The 17,845-nt window shown below is 41.2% G+C and overlaps 5 protein-coding genes across 6 annotated transcripts; 3 read left to right on the forward strand and 2 right to left on the reverse strand.

Annotated features, from left to right (window-relative positions):
• The first annotated feature begins 20 nt into the window (after nucleotides 1–20).
• On the forward strand, nucleotides 21–1,442 carry LOC133848127 (ribokinase). The gene is made up of 3 exons (XM_062283524.1): nucleotides 21–234; nucleotides 289–837; nucleotides 902–1,442. Exons 1-3 carry the CDS (start codon nucleotides 170–172, stop codon nucleotides 1,215–1,217), a joined length of 930 nt encoding a protein of 309 aa, XP_062139508.1. The 5' UTR covers nucleotides 21–169; the 3' UTR covers nucleotides 1,218–1,442.
• LOC133848128 (translation machinery-associated protein 7 homolog) lies at nucleotides 1,431–2,039 on the reverse strand. Its single transcript, XM_062283525.1, has 2 exons — nucleotides 1,885–2,039; nucleotides 1,431–1,818 (listed from the first exon to the last, which is right to left on the reverse strand). Exon 2 carries the CDS (start codon nucleotides 1,813–1,815, stop codon nucleotides 1,621–1,623), a length of 195 nt encoding a protein of 64 aa, XP_062139509.1. The 5' UTR covers nucleotides 1,816–1,818; nucleotides 1,885–2,039; the 3' UTR covers nucleotides 1,431–1,620.
• A 407-nt stretch (nucleotides 2,040–2,446) lies between these two features.
• Nucleotides 2,447–9,253, forward strand: LOC133847147 (ADP,ATP carrier protein). 2 transcript variants are annotated; one of them, XM_062281959.1, is made up of 4 exons: nucleotides 2,447–2,603; nucleotides 7,645–7,945; nucleotides 8,016–8,143; nucleotides 8,211–9,253. In XM_062281959.1, exons 2-4 carry the CDS (start codon nucleotides 7,649–7,651, stop codon nucleotides 8,683–8,685), a joined length of 900 nt encoding a protein of 299 aa, XP_062137943.1. In that variant the 5' UTR covers nucleotides 2,447–2,603; nucleotides 7,645–7,648; the 3' UTR covers nucleotides 8,686–9,253. The 2 variants fall into 2 exon arrangements, with proteins under 2 accessions (XP_062137943.1, XP_062137944.1); XM_062281960.1 differs by lacking the exon at nucleotides 2,447–2,603 and adding an exon at nucleotides 5,280–5,434.
• A 142-nt stretch (nucleotides 9,254–9,395) lies between these two features.
• On the forward strand, nucleotides 9,396–11,607 carry LOC133847144 (ADP,ATP carrier protein). The gene is made up of 3 exons (XM_062281958.1): nucleotides 9,396–9,863; nucleotides 10,449–10,576; nucleotides 10,992–11,607. The coding sequence occupies exons 1-3, from the start codon at nucleotides 9,546–9,548 to the stop codon at nucleotides 11,464–11,466; spliced, it is 921 nt and encodes a 306-aa protein (XP_062137942.1). The 5' UTR covers nucleotides 9,396–9,545; the 3' UTR covers nucleotides 11,467–11,607.
• Nucleotides 11,608–12,130: 523 nt separating this feature from the next.
• On the reverse strand, nucleotides 12,131–17,715 carry LOC133849563 (CKLF-like MARVEL transmembrane domain-containing protein 4). The gene is made up of 3 exons (XM_062285731.1): nucleotides 17,126–17,715; nucleotides 12,848–13,015; nucleotides 12,131–12,772 (listed from the first exon to the last, which is right to left on the reverse strand). Exons 1-3 carry the CDS (start codon nucleotides 17,288–17,290, stop codon nucleotides 12,575–12,577), a joined length of 531 nt encoding a protein of 176 aa, XP_062141715.1. The 5' UTR covers nucleotides 17,291–17,715; the 3' UTR covers nucleotides 12,131–12,574.
• Between the last annotated feature and the right edge of the window lie 130 nt (nucleotides 17,716–17,845).

The raw sequence follows: 17,845 nt of genomic DNA on the forward strand, positions 1-17,845 counted from the left end.
TGTGCAACACATACGTCACAGATGACCAACGCAAAGATGTACAATAACAAAAACACAAATGACGGCATGGCATCCGCTGTTGACTTTGATGTTATTGCGATTATTGCTGTTCCTAAAGATAAGCAAAGTGCCCGCAACTGCACTTGAACACAGCAAATAGTAAGCAACAATGAGCAGCGATACACCCGCATTGGAGGTGCTTGTCTTTGGCTCCGCCATCATTGACTTCATCTGGTAAGTTGCCAAAAGAAACAACTTTAAACAATTCCTAATATAAAAGTTTTCTAGCTACACGCCACGCCTTCCCGCTGCAGGTGAGACACTGCATGGACACAAATTTCAAAGGGGTTACGGCGGCAAGGGCGCCAATCAATGTGTTGCAGCTGCGCGCCTCGGCTCCAAGACAGCTTTGGTGGCCAAGCTAGGTGATGACAGCTTTGGCGCCGATTACCTGCAGCAACTGAGCGTCGAGCGGGTGAATGTGCAGCACGTAGAGCGAGTGCCAGGTGAAAGCACTGGCATTGCACAGATCGCTGTGGCCGATGATGGCGAGAACAACATCATCATTGTAGTGGGAGCGAATAATCTGCTCAGCACCGACGATGTTGGCAATGCTAAACAACTCTTTGAACAGGCCAAGGTGCTGGTCTGTCAACTGGAGACGCCAGTGCCGGCAACTCTGGAGGCACTGCGTCAATTCAAAGGCGTATCCATAGTGAATGCCGCCCCAGCTTTGGCACAAACGCCTCCAGAGCTGCTGAAGTTAGCGAGCATCCTGTGTGTCAACGAAACGGAGGCGGCCCTGATGACAGGAGTGACCAACATTAGCAGCATTAGGTAGAGTTTATGGAGCAGCTGAAATTCCAACACGATTCATGCTCGCCTTTCTTCCTTCTTGTAGTGAAGCAACTACAGCAACGGAGCGACTTATTGATCTGGGCGCCAATACTGTCATCATCACTTTGGGCAAACTGGGCGCTGTGTGTGCCCACAAGGAAGCTGGTCGCCTGCAATCGCAATATGTGGCAGCTCCTCAGGTGCCGCCCGAGCTGGTGGTGGACACCACAGGAGCTGGGGATGCTTTCATCGGTGCCTTGGCGCATCACTTGGCCCGATATCCGGAGCGTAAGCTGGTCGAGCACATTGCGGCTGCCTGTGCGGTGGCATCCAAGTCTGTGCAGCTTCCGGGCACGCAGGCAAGTTTTCCACGCGCCTGAGCGAGACGGCAGCAGCAAGGAAAAAGAGTGAGCGAGATCAGTGCTGCCAGAAGTGAGCAAAAAAGCAGTTTGCTGCTGAAATTGGCTAAGCGGAATTACCTGTTGGTTGTTCACAACTATATTTACTATATTGTTTGTTTTTTAATTACCCTCTAGTGAGAATTGTAACCCAACAACTAGCCAGAGCACTGTTTAAAAAACAATTAAAGCGAGTTATGAGTTTCATACGTTTGTTTGTTACATTGTTTAATCGACTATTTTGTGTGTTGTGTTTTCAATTGCAAGTATAAAAAAAGAGTCGCCAAACAGCTAAACTGGCAATTTTTCATTTGTTGCTGCTGCCGCTGCTGTTGTTGTTGTTGTTGGTATTATTATTATGTGTGTTGTTTGTCTAACGGGCTCTTCACTTCTTGCCCGACTTCTTGATGCCACCGCCGACAAGCGGCCCCTTTTTGGCCGCCTGCTGTTTGGCCGCTTCCATTGCCTTTTGTTGCTCCTTTTGTTTCTGCTTGAAAGCCATATCATCGTCGTCCAGCTCCTTGCCCTCCTTCTTGGGCGCCTTCAATGGCTTCTTTTTGCCGCCTTCACGTCCAGACATCTCCTGCAGACATGCAATAATTATTAATATTAATTATTTTTGTACTTTTATTTTAAAGCGCTCACGTACTCGCACGTTTTCCCAACTTTTCTTTTCAGTGCTCGTTAGTCACTCAAATATACTGAATGTCAAGTTTGCATGAGCTACTTTGTATTGATTTTGTTTATTTTACAACACTACACAGTCAACACACATGTGACCGTCCCGCCAAACCAAAGTTTGTTGGGTTTTGAGTAAACGACAAAAACATGTCTACACATAAATTTTAATAAAACAAACGAATTTTTTAACCAAATAATAATGATAATAATATGGGTATTTGTGTAAATATTAAAATGTATATTTGAATTATCGATAGCAACAAAAAGCAACACTTAAATACTAAATTCCGATATATTTTTTTTTAAGTTTGTCGACAATCTTTATGTTGACATTCTTTAATAAAATTATTACTTTTAACAAAGTAAACAATTTTAAATGGATAAAAATATGATTTTATATTTAAAATCAACCTAAAATGATCCAAACAGAAGCTGCTTATTTAATGAAATAGACCTCATCGAATAAAGTGTTACCATTCGAGCAATTGAGTGGTATATTTTGCCAAAGCAAATTAGTATATTGTAACATTGAACTTGTGGTCACGCTGCTGTTGGCGATTTACCTACACTTCACGAATTGCGTTCGTTAAGTGAGCACGCGGCTTAATTCAACGCCAAGTGGGAAATTCTATTTCTGCAAAAGAAGTTTTTATTCTGTGACTTTTGTAAGAAGTTTAATAACTGAAGGTATTGTGCTTTTCTTTACTACAAATCATGTATTTTTTTTTAATTTGGACTGCGAACTACACCAACAATGATAAAACAATGGACAGTGCAAAGTGTCCATTAAAATTGCCATTGATTTTTTTTCCTTCACGTTCACCTTGCACTAAATTTTAGTTATGTAATGTGCTACATTTTTTTTTTGTGTGTCCGGTGTTGGTTTAAAACTAATTTGTGCATGAATTATTAACCATTGTAAACATATATTATAGAAAACAATAGAAACATGCAAATGTATACATTTTGTTGTACAAAAAGAACGCAAGTTAGCAAAAATCGCTGAATCGAAGGTGCGCTTACATAACCACAAAAATTGTTCGATATGACCCAAAGTGGTCAATTAAAAAGACGCTGCCTATATTGAGCAGCAGTTAGCAGCATCTATAAAAATCGTAGTCAGGTAAAAATCGTCCTTCATTTTCCCTTCCTTCCACCTGCAATGTGTTCTAACCTAAAAAAAATTTTCGCAAGAAAATGTCGAAAGCAAGTAGCGAAAAAATGAAAAAAACGGTGCCACACAAGCAAACTGACACACACACACACGCATGCAGAGAACATCTGTGCCATCTGCGCTGTAATGAATCTAATTGATAATATACCTATCCGTTACAAGTACTATTTCGTTATTCAGCAATTGCTACTCTTCTACTTATTGTTAAAAGTGTGACAATTTTGCTGCTATAGCGGCTAGAAAAGCGGCACACACACACACATGTATGCTTGTTCACACACGCATACATACATTTAATTCCATGTGCTTACGCGCTCTCTCGCTCACTCTAATGGCTCGCCATTTACACGCGCAAGCTTCCCATCGAGCTAGTGTGTGTGTGTGATGGAGAGTATATGGGATTTTTTGCATTCTCCCTTATTCTCTGATTTTTAAGAGTGTCAATTGTCATTACATTGGTGAAGAGCTGCTTTTACCTGCTAAGAAATCTCAAAACCGGTTGCTTTAAAATGCATAGTACTAGAAAGCAATTGCTGCCGTTGCTCTCTGTGACGTCAGCAGGCAATGAAACGCGTCATGCAAATTCACTGCCACATGTGATTTGTATTTGTATTCGTATTGTAGCCATTGCCCTTTTGTTTGGCCTTTTTTTAGCGCCATTTTGAATGTGTTGTCTAACTGATTACATGCATCGATTACGACGCTAAACGTCCTGCCAGTGTTGTGAAGCAGTCTCATATTTTTGCTAATGTCATCAAGAAGCAGGCAGTAAACAAACTGTTCCTATTGCGTATGCGTCAGCGTCTTCGATAACTACCCCAGACGAGGCAACAATTCTCATATTCGATAAACTCAACTCTCCAATTATATTCCGCCTAACAACAACGACGCTGTCGCAGTTGAAAGCATTTGTTTATACTCTACGTAAACATTTAAAGATGACATCTTTTTTCGTACTTAGCCCATTGATCTCATTTCACCGCACTTGTACTCGATTCGCTGAAAATAGCTGCAATTAAGTTTCTTTACATTTTCTATTTTTTGACCGGCAACTCCGTGACATTATTTAGGCTCGTCCGCTCTCTCGAAGCGTTGGCAATTTGCCTAAAATGTCTATCATTCACATTTGTAGACAATCTGGTTTTTATGTAATTGTCGGCACAAGATAAGGACAGAAGGCCTTGAAAATGTCTTATATAAAATTGTTTTATTAGTGTGTAGACTATCGGCGTTTATCTAATCGTTGTACGCACTTTCAATTACGCGGCACCTTCCGCCTACAAAAAAAGGTTCTCTTGTGACGTCGCAATTGCCTCGAACACAGAAAATAGCAGACAGAGCGAGAGAGAAAGAGTTGGTGGTCGCTGCGCAACGTCAAGCTGAGCAGAGCAGCGCGCAGGCAGCGCAGCTCATGCGTCAAATTTTTTTCTCCAAGTCACATGCTACGTAGCGTACGCTGCGCTATTGATGCGGGCGACGCGACGTCAACGTTCATGGTATTGTGGTCGCGTTGCCAACTGAGTAAAAGTTTACATTTTTGGCAAGCATTCGCATCACATTTGGTTAGCATTTGAAGGCGCCGCAAACCTCGAAAGGGGTAAATGAAAAACAATTGAAATACGGTTGTATATGTACATACATTTATTTATGTAAAGATTTGGCCTAAAATATGTTTTCCTTCATATATGCACATATTCGTAGCATGCTTTCCTCGTCACTCTTACTTCCTTTTCCCTAGTCTGATTTGTGTTGAAATGAACTCTTGTTATCGCCTCGCTTTTGCCATGTTATGCAATGAGATTGGCATTGAATGAATTCTTTGCTTGTCAGTGTTCAAACACATATATATATATATATATATATATATATACATGTATATGGTTGATAAGGCCGTCTGTGGTGATCTGTTGCCCACTCTCTTGCTCGCTCTTGATCTTTTGCGTATGCGCGCACACACGTGCAAAGGCTTTGCAATATATATTATTGATGAGTATGCGAACATGGCCATTGGCCACTGTTGCCAACTGTTTTTCATTACCGTTAGAAACGCTCTCTCTCTCTCTTTCCTTCTGACGGCTCTCGCAACTGTTGCGCTGCCGCTGCGACGCTTAAGAGAGCGAGAGAGCTCAGCTGAACTTGAATCTAACGCTGCCTCTGTCGCTGCCCTCTGCCAGCTGCTATCTGGCAGCAGCGACGCAGCGCAGCACAGGCTAGTTGGCCGATTGGATTGTGCGAATAGTTCACAAGCAATTTAGTTGCCGTCCGGTGCAGACCTTTGAGTTCGCAAGGAATAAGGATAAATAATTTTTTTTTTCGGTGCTGTGATATAAAACACAAACAAATTGTACGTATTATAAAATATTAAAGCATCTTTAGCTTGTGCATAAATACAAATTAAATCAAATCAAACATACAACATAAATAACAGAACTGGCAACAATAGTTTAGTGGTTTTTTGTTCATTATTATCTGGAATTAATCAAGCAAAGCAGAAGCAATAATAAATCCATATATTTTTTTTTGTTGTTACATAAACGTGCAAAATCATTGAGAAGCAACTATAGCTGAAACAAAAAAAAATAAACAAAAGCTTTTATTTTGTGTGATTACAATTCAATATGAATTAGTTAAATATTTTTTTCTTGTGACTTATGCAGCCACCATATAATAAATAGTTATGCAATCGAGAATGAATCTAATTGAAATAAAAGACTTTCGCACCTCAGTGCAAAGTAGTAAACAAAGCAAGTTCCTAATTCAAATTCAACTCTAAACTTAACAGAACTTCACACGTGCTAAGAAGTGACTTCAAAGTTGTTACATCACAACGGCCGCGCGTGCTCTTTGCAAAAGCTCTTTCAGTCTCAGCTGCTGCTGCTGCCCCTGGAACAGATTAGATAACAGGGCGAATGCCTCTGCCTCTGCCACCCGCCCCTGTCCACACTTCATGCGCTCTCTTGGCTGAGTTCTCTCTTTCAATTGTGCGCTCTCTGTCACTGCTGTGCTAAATTGTTACATAAATTTAGTTTTCGTCAATGAAAAGCGGCCTAGACTGGGACCAGCTGGTTGACTACTAATTTAATTTTGCGCTACTTTTTTGTGAGCAACAACAAATCAAAAGTGAAACGAAAGAACAAAAAACGCTTTTAGCAATACACTTGAATTCTAAATATAACAGCACAACAACAACAGCAAGGTGTGAAAAGAAAGCTCTCTCTCAGTCTCTCGGTCTCTCAACTGTTGTGGTCAATGTCAACTGTAAGAGCTACAGCGTAGGCGTATTGCCATCCCCTTTCTACCAGTGAACGCAGAGGTTCTCTCTTAGCTTTGCAATGAAAGCGCCATCTATCGCCTTGTTATACAAGCGAGCAATTATGCAATGCATGTGGGCGTGTAGATATGTACAAGTGTGTGTGTGTGTTTGTGCTCATTGCCAAAAATCGCACCAAACACATTTACACAAAATAGGAACACGTTCAGTAAATGCTCTATTTTGACCTTTGTGCTCTTAATTGTGTGTAGCAATAGTTTTTTTATTGTAACTGGTTTGCACTGCATTCATTTGTGCGAAATTGCATTGCAAGTAAAAGTCGCCATGATAAAAACGTGGCAACCAAAACTGATTCATAAGCAAAATGTGTGCGCAAAGGGAAAAAACCCAACCAGTTTTTGCCGCCAGCGGCGGCTCCACATACACACATCCATAGATACGAATACAATGAGCGCACCAATACATTAATAAACAATTGAAAAGCCGCTTGGCAACGCGACGCGCTCTGATGTCAGTGTATACATATGTATGTATATAGAAAAAAAAAACAACAAATTAACATAAGAGTTTTAAATGCTGCTGCTGCTGTTGCTGATAATAGTGCCAGACATGAAGAAATTCGAGAAGCGACAAAAAACAAAAAAGAATTGGCATATGAGAAAAGTGTCGCTGAATAATGCCGGTCTCATATTTATTGATGAGCCTGTAGACAACTAGAATAATAATGAGAAAACCACAACAAATTGTATTGATTAACATGCTTGCTTAGTCTAACCCACATACTTTAAGTTACTACTTTCACCTTACTTAACCACATCTGCTTACTCACTCACTCTCACTTATTTTACCTTCATTGCACTGCTCATCGCGAACTATATCGATAACCGATCAATCGATAGATTGTCCGCTTACTTGTGTAGGTGGCGGTTTCGTCGATTGCAGAGTTTCGATTGGCATTGTTTTATTTACATTTTGTATTTTGTTTGTGCATGGCTAATATTTTGTGTGGCTTCGGTTTAAAAACACTTATTCCATTGTATCGTATAAGTTTTTTGTGTTGTAAAGTGAAAAAGGAAAAAAGTGCAAAAAAGTAATAAAGATCCATCAACCATAATCATCACCATCAATCACATTAACCACCATTAACCTAACAATCACTGCATGCGACAATTAATGAGAAGACGAATGCGACATTCAAGAAATGAAAAATATGTGTCGATTCAACAAGAAGATGAAGATGAGAGTTGAGATTTTAATGGCAATCGCAATCGCAAAATTTGCAGCAAAATGGGCAAGGATTTTGATGCTATGGGATTCGTCAAGGACTTCGCTGCCGGAGGCATCTCCGCAGCCGTCTCAAAGACTGCCGTCGCTCCCATCGAGCGTGTGAAACTGCTCCTGCAGGTTCAGCACATCTCGAAACAAATCACCCCCGATCAGCAATACAAGGGTATGGTTGATTGCTTTATCCGCATTCCAAAGGAACAAGGTTTTGCTTCATACTGGCGCGGTAACTTGGCCAACGTTATTAGATATTTCCCAACTCAGGCTCTGAACTTTGCCTTCAAGGACAAGTACAAGCAGGTGAGCATGCCTTAAATAGATACCGAGTTGGAATATCCCTCTTAACATTCAAATGCTGTTCGTTCTTTAGGTCTTCTTGGGTGGTGTTGACAAGAACACCCAGTTCTGGCGTTACTTCATGGGTAACTTGGCCTCCGGCGGTGCTGCTGGTGCCACTTCTCTGTGCTTCGTCTACCCATTGGACTTTGCTCGTACTCGGTAAGTCAGCGGAAATTCATTTTCTATTTGATGTGTAAATCTAATACTGCTTCTTATTTGTGTTTAGCTTGGCTGCTGATACCGGCAAGGGCGGTGCTCGCGAATTCACCGGTCTGGGCAACTGCTTGACCAAGATCTTCAAGAGCGACGGCCTCGTTGGCTTGTACCGCGGCTTCGGTGTGTCTGTGCAGGGTATCATCATCTACCGTGCTGCATACTTTGGCTTCTACGATACCGCTCGCGGCATGTTGCCCGACCCCAAGAACACACCCATCTACATCAGCTGGGCGATCGCTCAGGCTGTGACAACCGTTGCCGGTATTGTGTCGTATCCATTCGATACTGTCCGTCGTCGCATGATGATGCAGTCTGGCCGCAAATCGACCGAAATCATCTACAAGAACACACTGCACTGCTGGGCCACCATTGCCAAGCAGGAAGGCAGCGGTGCCTTCTTCAAGGGCGCCTTCTCCAACATTCTCAGAGGCACTGGCGGTGCTTTCGTGCTTGTGTTGTACGATGAGATCAAGAAGTTCTTGTAAATTAAATTATTAAATTATTCAAAGCAACAACAACAACAAACCACTACCAGCTAATTATATTATACTACAACAACAACAAAACCATTACGAAACAACAAACAACAACAACATCAATAATAATCCCAATATAATTATGAAATTATATTATATAATAACTGGAAAATAATTTAATTGCACTAGCGGCCACACAACAACAACGGCACACATGGAAGATCAAGATGAAGAAGAAGAGAGGCGCCTCAAGAGGAGCTCTGAGACGAGACGACGACGAGAACATTATTATCATAGACAACCCAAAATTGTTATATTCTAATTGTAATAAATAGATAGTATTTTTGTCAGGCGTTGGATTGGGGAGGAATCTCTGCCAACAAATCGAATCGCTCCTCCCAAGCACTTTCTTCTCTGCGGCGAAGCAGCCACGAAAAATGGTGAGAGAGAAAGCGTGACAACAACATCGTCATTTCTCTCTCTCACTCTAAAACTGCAAACAAATGCAACCAACAAACAACCAAATCAACTGCGGTTGATTACAAAATATAAAAATTGATAAAAATAGTAGACCAAACTGTGTTTGATTTCGATTCCCCCTTTCAGCTTGCTTCGATTTGGATTCGGATAAGGATTCCAATTATGTGGGGATCAGAGTAACCTTTGACTTTGAAACGTCACCAACTAAACTGTTTTGCTTGAGCTGGAATCTCAGTCTGGTTTTTGATCTGCTCCGAAAATTATACAAAATTCTTTATTCGCTTTTAATTTTTTTTTCTTTTGAGACAAAATTAAATTCCAATTTTATTATCTTTTGTGTGCTTTGCTCTGTGAAAGAAGGAAAGACTAGAGAAAGACACAATCACAAGATGGGTGATGAAGGTGGCGGTGGAAGCGGAGGCGGTGACCTGAAGTCCTTCCTCATTGACTTCTTGGCCGGCGGTGTCTCGGCTGCCATTGCCAAGACAGCTGTAGCGCCCATCGAGCGAGTGAAGCTCATACTCCAGGTGCAGGAGGTGTCCAAGCAAATCTCGGAAGACAAACGCTACAAGGGAATCGTCGATTGCTTTGTCCGCATACCGAGGGAGCAGGGATTCGCATCGCTGTGGCGCGGCAATTTGGCCAATGTGATTCGTTACTTTCCCACTCAGGCGTTGAACTTTGCCTTCAAGGATGTGTACAAGTCGGTAAGTGGGTTGGGGATTATTCCTTGCGCCTTTCTCGGTTATCGGGTTGAGGTTGGGATCTGTTCCCTTCAGCTTAACCTGATTATAAATTAACAATTTCACGAATTTACTATTATAACATCACATAGTAAGAGATCATGACTAGATTTTCAATACATTAGAGAGTAATTTATACATAAGAACATCACAGACAGATTAGCATATAAGACTATCAAGCAGATCCTCCGTGTCTTGCCTTTGGCTCTTGTCTCGGATGAGACGCTGAGCAAGCACAATTTTGGGTGTAAGGCCCCAGTCTATTCAAATAAATGTTGACCTGCAGCAGCAAGAGATATTTCCAACTTTCGGAACCTCTAGCTTAAGATCTCGCTAACAGGATCTTACTTAAATGGGTTTCCTCTGCGACCCCAAACACCTCCGTACTTTTAGACCGGACCCAGTATTACCTTGTAAAACGGGACATTTTTTTGCCTTCTTACGTGGCGACAACAGCCACGACAATTTAGCGGGCATCGCTTCTGGCCTGCAAACTTAGATCTATAAATTTCTTATACTACATTTACCATTCGCCTTGGCTCACTTTAGGTCTTCCTTGGCGGCGTGGACAAGAAGAAACAGTTCTGGCGTCACTTCATGGGCAACCTGGCATCTGGAGGCGCAGCTGGCGCCACATCCTTATGCTTTGTCTATCCACTTGACTTTGCGCGTACCCGGTAAGTTGCGATATATCTCTCTCTCTTCTTACTTACCTTCTGCCTTTTCTCTCCCCCTTCTTACTTGTATTCCGTATTTTCCTCTCTTTTCCTTCTCACTAATCTTCTGCCTATTTTCTGTCTCTCTTACAAACCTTCCACTTTTTCTCCATCTCCCTTTTTTCAAACCTGCCTTCTACCTTACTCTGTTTTTCTCTCTCCTTACTACTGTCTTTTCTCTATGTCCCTATTCTTAATGACCTTTCTCTGTCTCTTCTTACTAATCTGCCTTTTCTATCTCTCTCCCTTGTTGCTAACCTGCCTTCTATCTCCCTCTTCTTATTAACCTTCTTTACTCTCTCTCTCCCTCTCCGTACTAACTTGCTAATTCTCTTCCCTTATTAACCTCCTTCTACTTCTTTCTCTCCCCTATTAGCTTGGCCGCCGATGTCGGCAAGGGCGGACAGCGAGAGTTCACGGGCTTGATCGATTGCCTGAAGAAGGTGGTGAAATCGGATGGGCCCATTGGTCTATATCGTGGCTTTATCGTCTCGGTGCAGGGCATCATTATCTATCGGGCCGCATACTTTGGCTTCTACGACACCTGTCGCGATCACCTGCCGAATCCAAAGAGCACGCCCTTCTATGTCAGCTGGGCCATTGCCCAGGTGGTCACCACGGTGGCGGGTATTGCATCGTATCCCTTTGATACGGTGCGTCGTCGCATGATGATGCAGTCGGGTCTGAAGAAATCCGAGATGATCTACAAGAATACCGCTCACTGTTGGATGCTCATTGCCAAGCAGGAGGGAATTGCTGCCTTCTTTAAGGGCGCCTTCTCCAACATTATTCGCGGCACCGGCGGCGCTTTGGTTCTTGCCATCTACGATGAGCTCAAGAAATACATCTAACGCCCACACACACACATTACCATTACCTTTAGCGTGTTACCGAGCTGATCCCACCACCTGAATTGACCTGAATTTCCCCCCACTTTTCTCTCGCTCTTGTGACAAAATTCGAAATAGCCCAAAAGCAATAGAAACTAATCGGACTTGAGCACATTTGTTATACACAAATCAATCACTTTCCATACAAATGTGCAGCCCATTGATTGATGTATCTTCCGCAGTCTCGATTTGTGTCTGGCCATTTCGTTTAGTTGATTTCATTGAACAAAATTTAGTTGATGGACAATAAATTGCATTTTTACGACATGTTGTGTGCTTCGGGCTTGAAACTGGGCTAAAAAGAGCTTTCTAGTGGGAGTGTTTTTTTTTAACATTTTAAAATTATTTATTTATATAATTGCTTTGCATTATTTTAACTCGGAATATGAAGAATCTCGAGAGTAGAAATCTTAACCATTTATTCCCCACCTCGTGTGTGGTGAGTTTGGTGGGAAACCCGCCTAGAGCACGCTTTAGCCGAGTGTGCCACCCGTTGAAAAGTGAAACAAATTTCCTCTTTTGAAATTTCCTTTGTGAAACAAATTTCCCTTTTTTGTTTTTGGTTTTTTTTATATAGTTACAAAATATGAATAATTTATTGAACTTATTTGTTTGCGGTGTTGTGTTGTTTTTTTGTTTTTAACTTAAATGTTAGCAGGCGATAAAGTTAAAAGTAAGCATTAAAATAACATTAAAAACAAATCAAGCCGAGAGAGCTGAACTGATTTTGATCTGAGCAAGCTTTTTATGTTTTTTCTTTTTCCTTTCTTTCTCTAGTTTGAGTGAGCTTTTTTGCGTGTGCGTGTGCTCCACATACATACATACATGCATACGTAAATCAATATATAAACGTTAGATTTGAACAATCATCAGTAAAATACTAAAACAAAAAAAAAAATACATAGAAAACAACTTTAAACAATGCTACGGGGGGATGGTTGCAATTTGCGTGTGACTATTAAATTGATTTCATTGTGTGCGTGCGTGTGTTTGTTTTGTGTGTGTGTGTGGATTGCATTTGAATCGTATCAGACAATTAACTCGGCAAAAAAGCTTTTGAGCTTTCGATTTAGTGCGTGGCTCCCGATCGATGCGCCAGGAATAAGAAGTACAAGCCTCCCGCATAGGCCAAGAAGTTGAACAGTCCAAAGACGCCAGCTGCCGTATTAGAGCCGTGTCCAATCTGAATTGACTCTCCCCATTTGGCCAACTGCACAATGAATGCTATAAAGTACAGCAACGTAATTACAGCGGTGGCTATCAGTTCCTGCAAGAGCGAGAGAGAGAGAAGGGTAAAAAGTTAAGCATATTATTCAGATTCTTTATTTCAATTGATGCTTACCGAGAATATCCAGTTGACGTTGACATTAAGAGCCTCGCGAATGCCCAAGAAATAGGCGGCGATCAAGAGGATGGTGACGATAAACGAGAGCACGACAACGGTCAGGAAGAAGTTTGTTGCGGATGACATGGACGGTGAGGCAAGCGCCATGCAAATGATGCCAAGTACCTGCAAAGTAAACAAACAGCAAATATTCATCAATTGCTCATCTTAATTGGCGCCGTTACATTTTCAAAATGAAATGATGTCACCTTAAAGCAATTGAACGAGCCAATCGGGATCGCAGTTAATTGCCTTATTTAGGTATGTACACACAAACATACATACATACATATGTGGTATGGTGTGAGAAAGAGAGAGAGAGAGATATATAGAACAGTTGATGCGTCACTAGTCATTGCACTTTGACAGTCAAACAAATTGACACCCAGGACGTGTGGTGGGCGTCGATTTTGTATCGATGACACCGATTTCGATGACTGTTGCCCATTTCTGTGGCAAACTCAAAAATAATTGTGAATTAATTAGACAGACTTGTTCAGGTGTTCGCATTTATGTTGTTGCTGCTGCCTGTTTGGCATTTACCTAAAACAAAAGGCACAGTAAGCAGAGACAAAAAGTGAAAGCTGAAAGTTGTAGACGCCAAAAAAAGCAGCGACGCGACGACCTGTTGGCATCGCCACAGCAAAATAACATAGTAACAACAACTCAACTGGTTCTTGTTTATGTTATTGTTTGTCTTTCGTTTGTGCATCCAATATGGAAGTGTCTGTGCGTGTGTGTGTGTGTGTGTGTGTGTGTGTGTGTGTGTGTGTGTGTGTGCACATATGCGAACTCTTGTTTGCATGCGCGAAGCTTGAGAGCGCCCTCTGTTGGTCGAGGTTGATTGAACTTGATTGCCAATGCAGTTTGTAGTTTTTGCACTTGACCACAGACTTTTTTTTTTGTTTTTTGTTTTATGTCAACAAAAGTAAGTGTAACCACAACTGTAAATTGAGACTAGGTAAGAAACAGATATGACAGTTTATGAATGAGGTCGGAAGTGTCGTTGCCATTTGGTAACGAAATAAAATTATACAAATAATCTTGCTCGCCAAGGGTATTAAAAACAAAAAGCCATCACAAATTTGCGTCATCACGTTTCAAAAATAAATTCAACTCGCGTTCGAAAATTTTGAATATATTATAGAGAAATATTAGACACGCGTATGTATAAGCACACACAGACACACACACGAACATGTATATGTATGTAGGTGTGTAAAAGAATTGAACGCTTGAATAGCGTAGAAATGATTTGATAATAACCATGCGACGGGATCAAGATTGTCGTTGTTGCTCTTGTTTAATCAAAACGGGTAATTTGCCTTCTGAAGCATGTAACCGCTATGTTGACCTGCATACATGCATACATGTGTGTGTGTGTGTGTATTCGCATGATCGATGGAGCGAAACGGAGTTGGAGACAGAGACGCAGCTCAGCACTTCTAACAGCAGAAAAAAAACATGCATCGATTAAAGGCAAAGATACGGCCACACCCCCACAAAACAACAAGCATTGGGGCGGCAGCTTCAAAAGTTCAATGGCGGCATGCCGATAACGATAACACACAATGAGACAGTCACACTTGCGCAGAACGATGACACCGATGACAATGCACACAAAAACAGCTGAGCAGTTGAGAAAGTAAACACAAAAACATAACATGAAAAAAAGAAGAAAAACATAAGCAAAACGATTTGTTGACAAGCAAATTAGGTGTAAACAATCGTTATTATTACGTTAAGATGAGCTCACTTTTGTAGCCCGTAATTAGTCAGAGACTCTCACTGACACATGGCTTTGAAATGAGATCTTGTTGACGATCAGTTTAGATCACTCAAGTTGTTTGAATCGCAATTCATTGTATTATTCGGGCATATTACCATAATGTCATAACTGGTTGAAAAATTCTTAAAATATTTCTCTGTGTGTATGTTTGTATGTATGTATGTCACAATTTCCGCTTTGGGCCAACTTATAAACCACTTGCGATCATTGTAGAATGAATGGGCGGGCGGGCAATAATATCCACTATACTATATAGTATAGAGACCTTGGTCCCAGTGGCACACACAGCTTCCAAAATACTTGCAGCAGACATATGTATAGACATTCTATATATGTATGTATGTGCATATATAGTACACATAATATCTTACGTAATGTGCCTATTATGATGAAGAAAGCCGAATAAATCGTGATCATGATCATGATCGTTCGTTCGTATAATTTCGGTTCTGCTCGCATACAAAATTTGCATACATATAGATTGGATAAATATACGACGACGAATTCTCGTATTCGTATTCGTAGATATTCTTACAGACGGCCATGGCACGACCAAAATAAATACTATAGTACGACAAGTTCTTTGGTCTCCCCCAAAAATCCGTTTTGTCCAAGTTAACAACAACAAAATTGGTGGAACTTTTGATTGAACTCAATTCAATAGTCGCCGCCCTTATGAATATGAAAGGAACTTAAACTGGAATCAACTTTGTTTTGTTGGAATATGAAATCAACTTTTGTTCTTTGCTGTGCTTGGGCAATCTTATCGTTGTTTGGCATTTTCTAGAGCTCTATCGACGTTACGTTTGTCAACCAGCCAGCTAGCCAGCCGGCCCAGTTTAATTGTTGAATGGTCGATAAGATCAACGACACAAATATACAAAAAAAAAAAAGAAAAGTACCACATGGCCCACGGATCGTATGAGTAATGTAAAGGACACGGTTCGCATGAGTAATGTGAGCCATGTGTTAAATGGTGACTCATAACAGAACCACAAAAAACTACCAAAATAAACTATAGCCAATCGACCATAATCTGTATTATCATATATCGATTACCCACCAGCTGTTGCCTCAATTTCAACGGACTTATCAGCTCTGTTGAGGCTTAGAGACGGAGAGCGCTTTCCATTAACTTTAGTCTATCGCAATTCCCTTTCCCCCCCAAAAATAAAGTATTGCTAATAAGTATGCCAAGTGCCTGATACTAAAGTCGATGTAGTAAAGTCGGTTATCAGCTGCTGCTACGATAAGATTACAACGCGCCAAAAGAAATTGCATTTAACGATGATGAAGACGCCGAAAATCCGTCGTCTGTTTGACTTATTTAAATCTTTCTTTGTCTCTCTCTCTCTTTTTCTGTCTCTGTGCAAATTTGCCTAAACACTTTGTGGGCATGAGAAGCGTGTTAGAAGAGCGGCGAACGATGTCGTAAAGCAACCAATTAGCGCTAATCAATAATACATTAATAATGCTAATGGCAGGCAACGTTTTTTGTGCTTTTTTTTTTTAATGCGAGTACGAGTAATTGAACTGTTTAGTTGTTCTTTTTTGTATCTATCATTCTATTGATTTTCTAACCACATTTTAAATGCGTTGTCCTTCAACCTGTGTGTGTGTGTGTTTGGCATGTGCCAAGCGACAATCTTGAGCTGATCTCGCTTTCTCTCTCCTTTACTCTTTTTCCACACTGTTGTTGTTGTACTCATTTCTATCGCTTGTCTGCGTGTGTGTTTGTGTCAATGCAAAAAGAGGCCGCTGTGTGTCGCTGTTGTGCTACGCGCTGTGTTGGCGGCCACCTGTGGGCGGACATCGGCAGCTTTTTTGCTTGCACTTTGTTGTTGTTTTTGCTGCTGTCGCTGTTGCTGTTATTGTTGTTGTTGGCATTGGCTTGGCCAGGTTGTAACTTGTAACTGGCAACTGGTAAACCTCTTCCCACGCTTTTTGCCCAGCTGGGTTAATAATATGTATGTATGTGTCTAATATAGTAATCAGATTTTCGTGAAATTCAACAGCTGTTCACTTGCCTTTCAAATAGAACTAGTAAATTCCCCCTTCATTAGATATGAAAAATTTAAAACAACCGCGGCGGCCAATAATGATATATTGATAATGTATTGCATAAGCTTTTGTGGCTGTGTGTCATCAAGGTGATCAAATTCAAATTCAAATTGGAATTGAAATTGAAATTGACCACATGCAGCACTCACATGGTTGGTGGCTTTTAGCTTTCCTCTTTCTTCTTCTAGTATCTCCCTCCCTATCTTATCCAACTAATGAGATCCTGACACTGGCAGTGTGAGAGCGACAGAGAGAGATAAATAAGAATTGACATGGCGAGGAATGTGCATTAATTGACAACACAGTAGATAACATTTCAATTTACACATTGAATGCAGATAAGCGAGGGAGGGGGGGGGGGAAATGTTGCAGCCCAGGTTGCTTACCAATTGGGCAATCTTGAGAATGCCGGGTATTGTTCTGTAATAGTCCAAATTGAGGCGAATCGCGCCCCAAAAGCCGCCATTATCGCCTCCAGAGGGATTCACGCCGCCAGGTGGCCCCGTTGTTGTTGTTGTTGTGCGCTCAATATTAACGACCGTCTCGACCATTTCGATAACTTTTCTTGTGCTTCTCGATAAATGTTACTTTTCTTACTTTCTCAGTTGTCAACTATTTTTAAACACACTTCTTTTCTTTCCTTGTCACACCCGCGATTGTGTCACAAAAAACAAGACAGAAAAAAAAAATAGAATATGATAGATCTATTCATATACTACTTCAAGTATAATAAGTATGACGGCGAGGCGCGCGTTTATGTGCTTTTTAAATATATGTATATAAATATACAAAGTCTTGACAAAACTATGTGTATATAGTAGCAGCTAGTTAACAAATAGATCTTCTCATGTACTTTTAATGCGCGAACAGAAAACGACAGCTACATATATATATGCGTATATCGAAATTATTTCAAATCGGCAATTCGTCGACCACTACTAACGATACGCGTCCAACGACTGACGGCACTGACACTGACTCTGACTCTGAATACTGTCGCTGTTGTTGCGGTTGTCGCTGTTATGCGTCGCAGTCGCTGCCTCTGCTTTGGCTGCTGTCGCGGACTTGCCGTATAACGGTTAACTGCACGCATACCAGCAGAAAAA

Source organism: Drosophila sulfurigaster, chromosome X (genome assembly GCF_023558435.1).
Source record: "Drosophila sulfurigaster albostrigata strain 15112-1811.04 chromosome X, ASM2355843v2, whole genome shotgun sequence".
In the NCBI taxonomy this organism is placed as follows: domain Eukaryota; kingdom Metazoa; phylum Arthropoda; class Insecta; order Diptera; family Drosophilidae; genus Drosophila; species Drosophila sulfurigaster.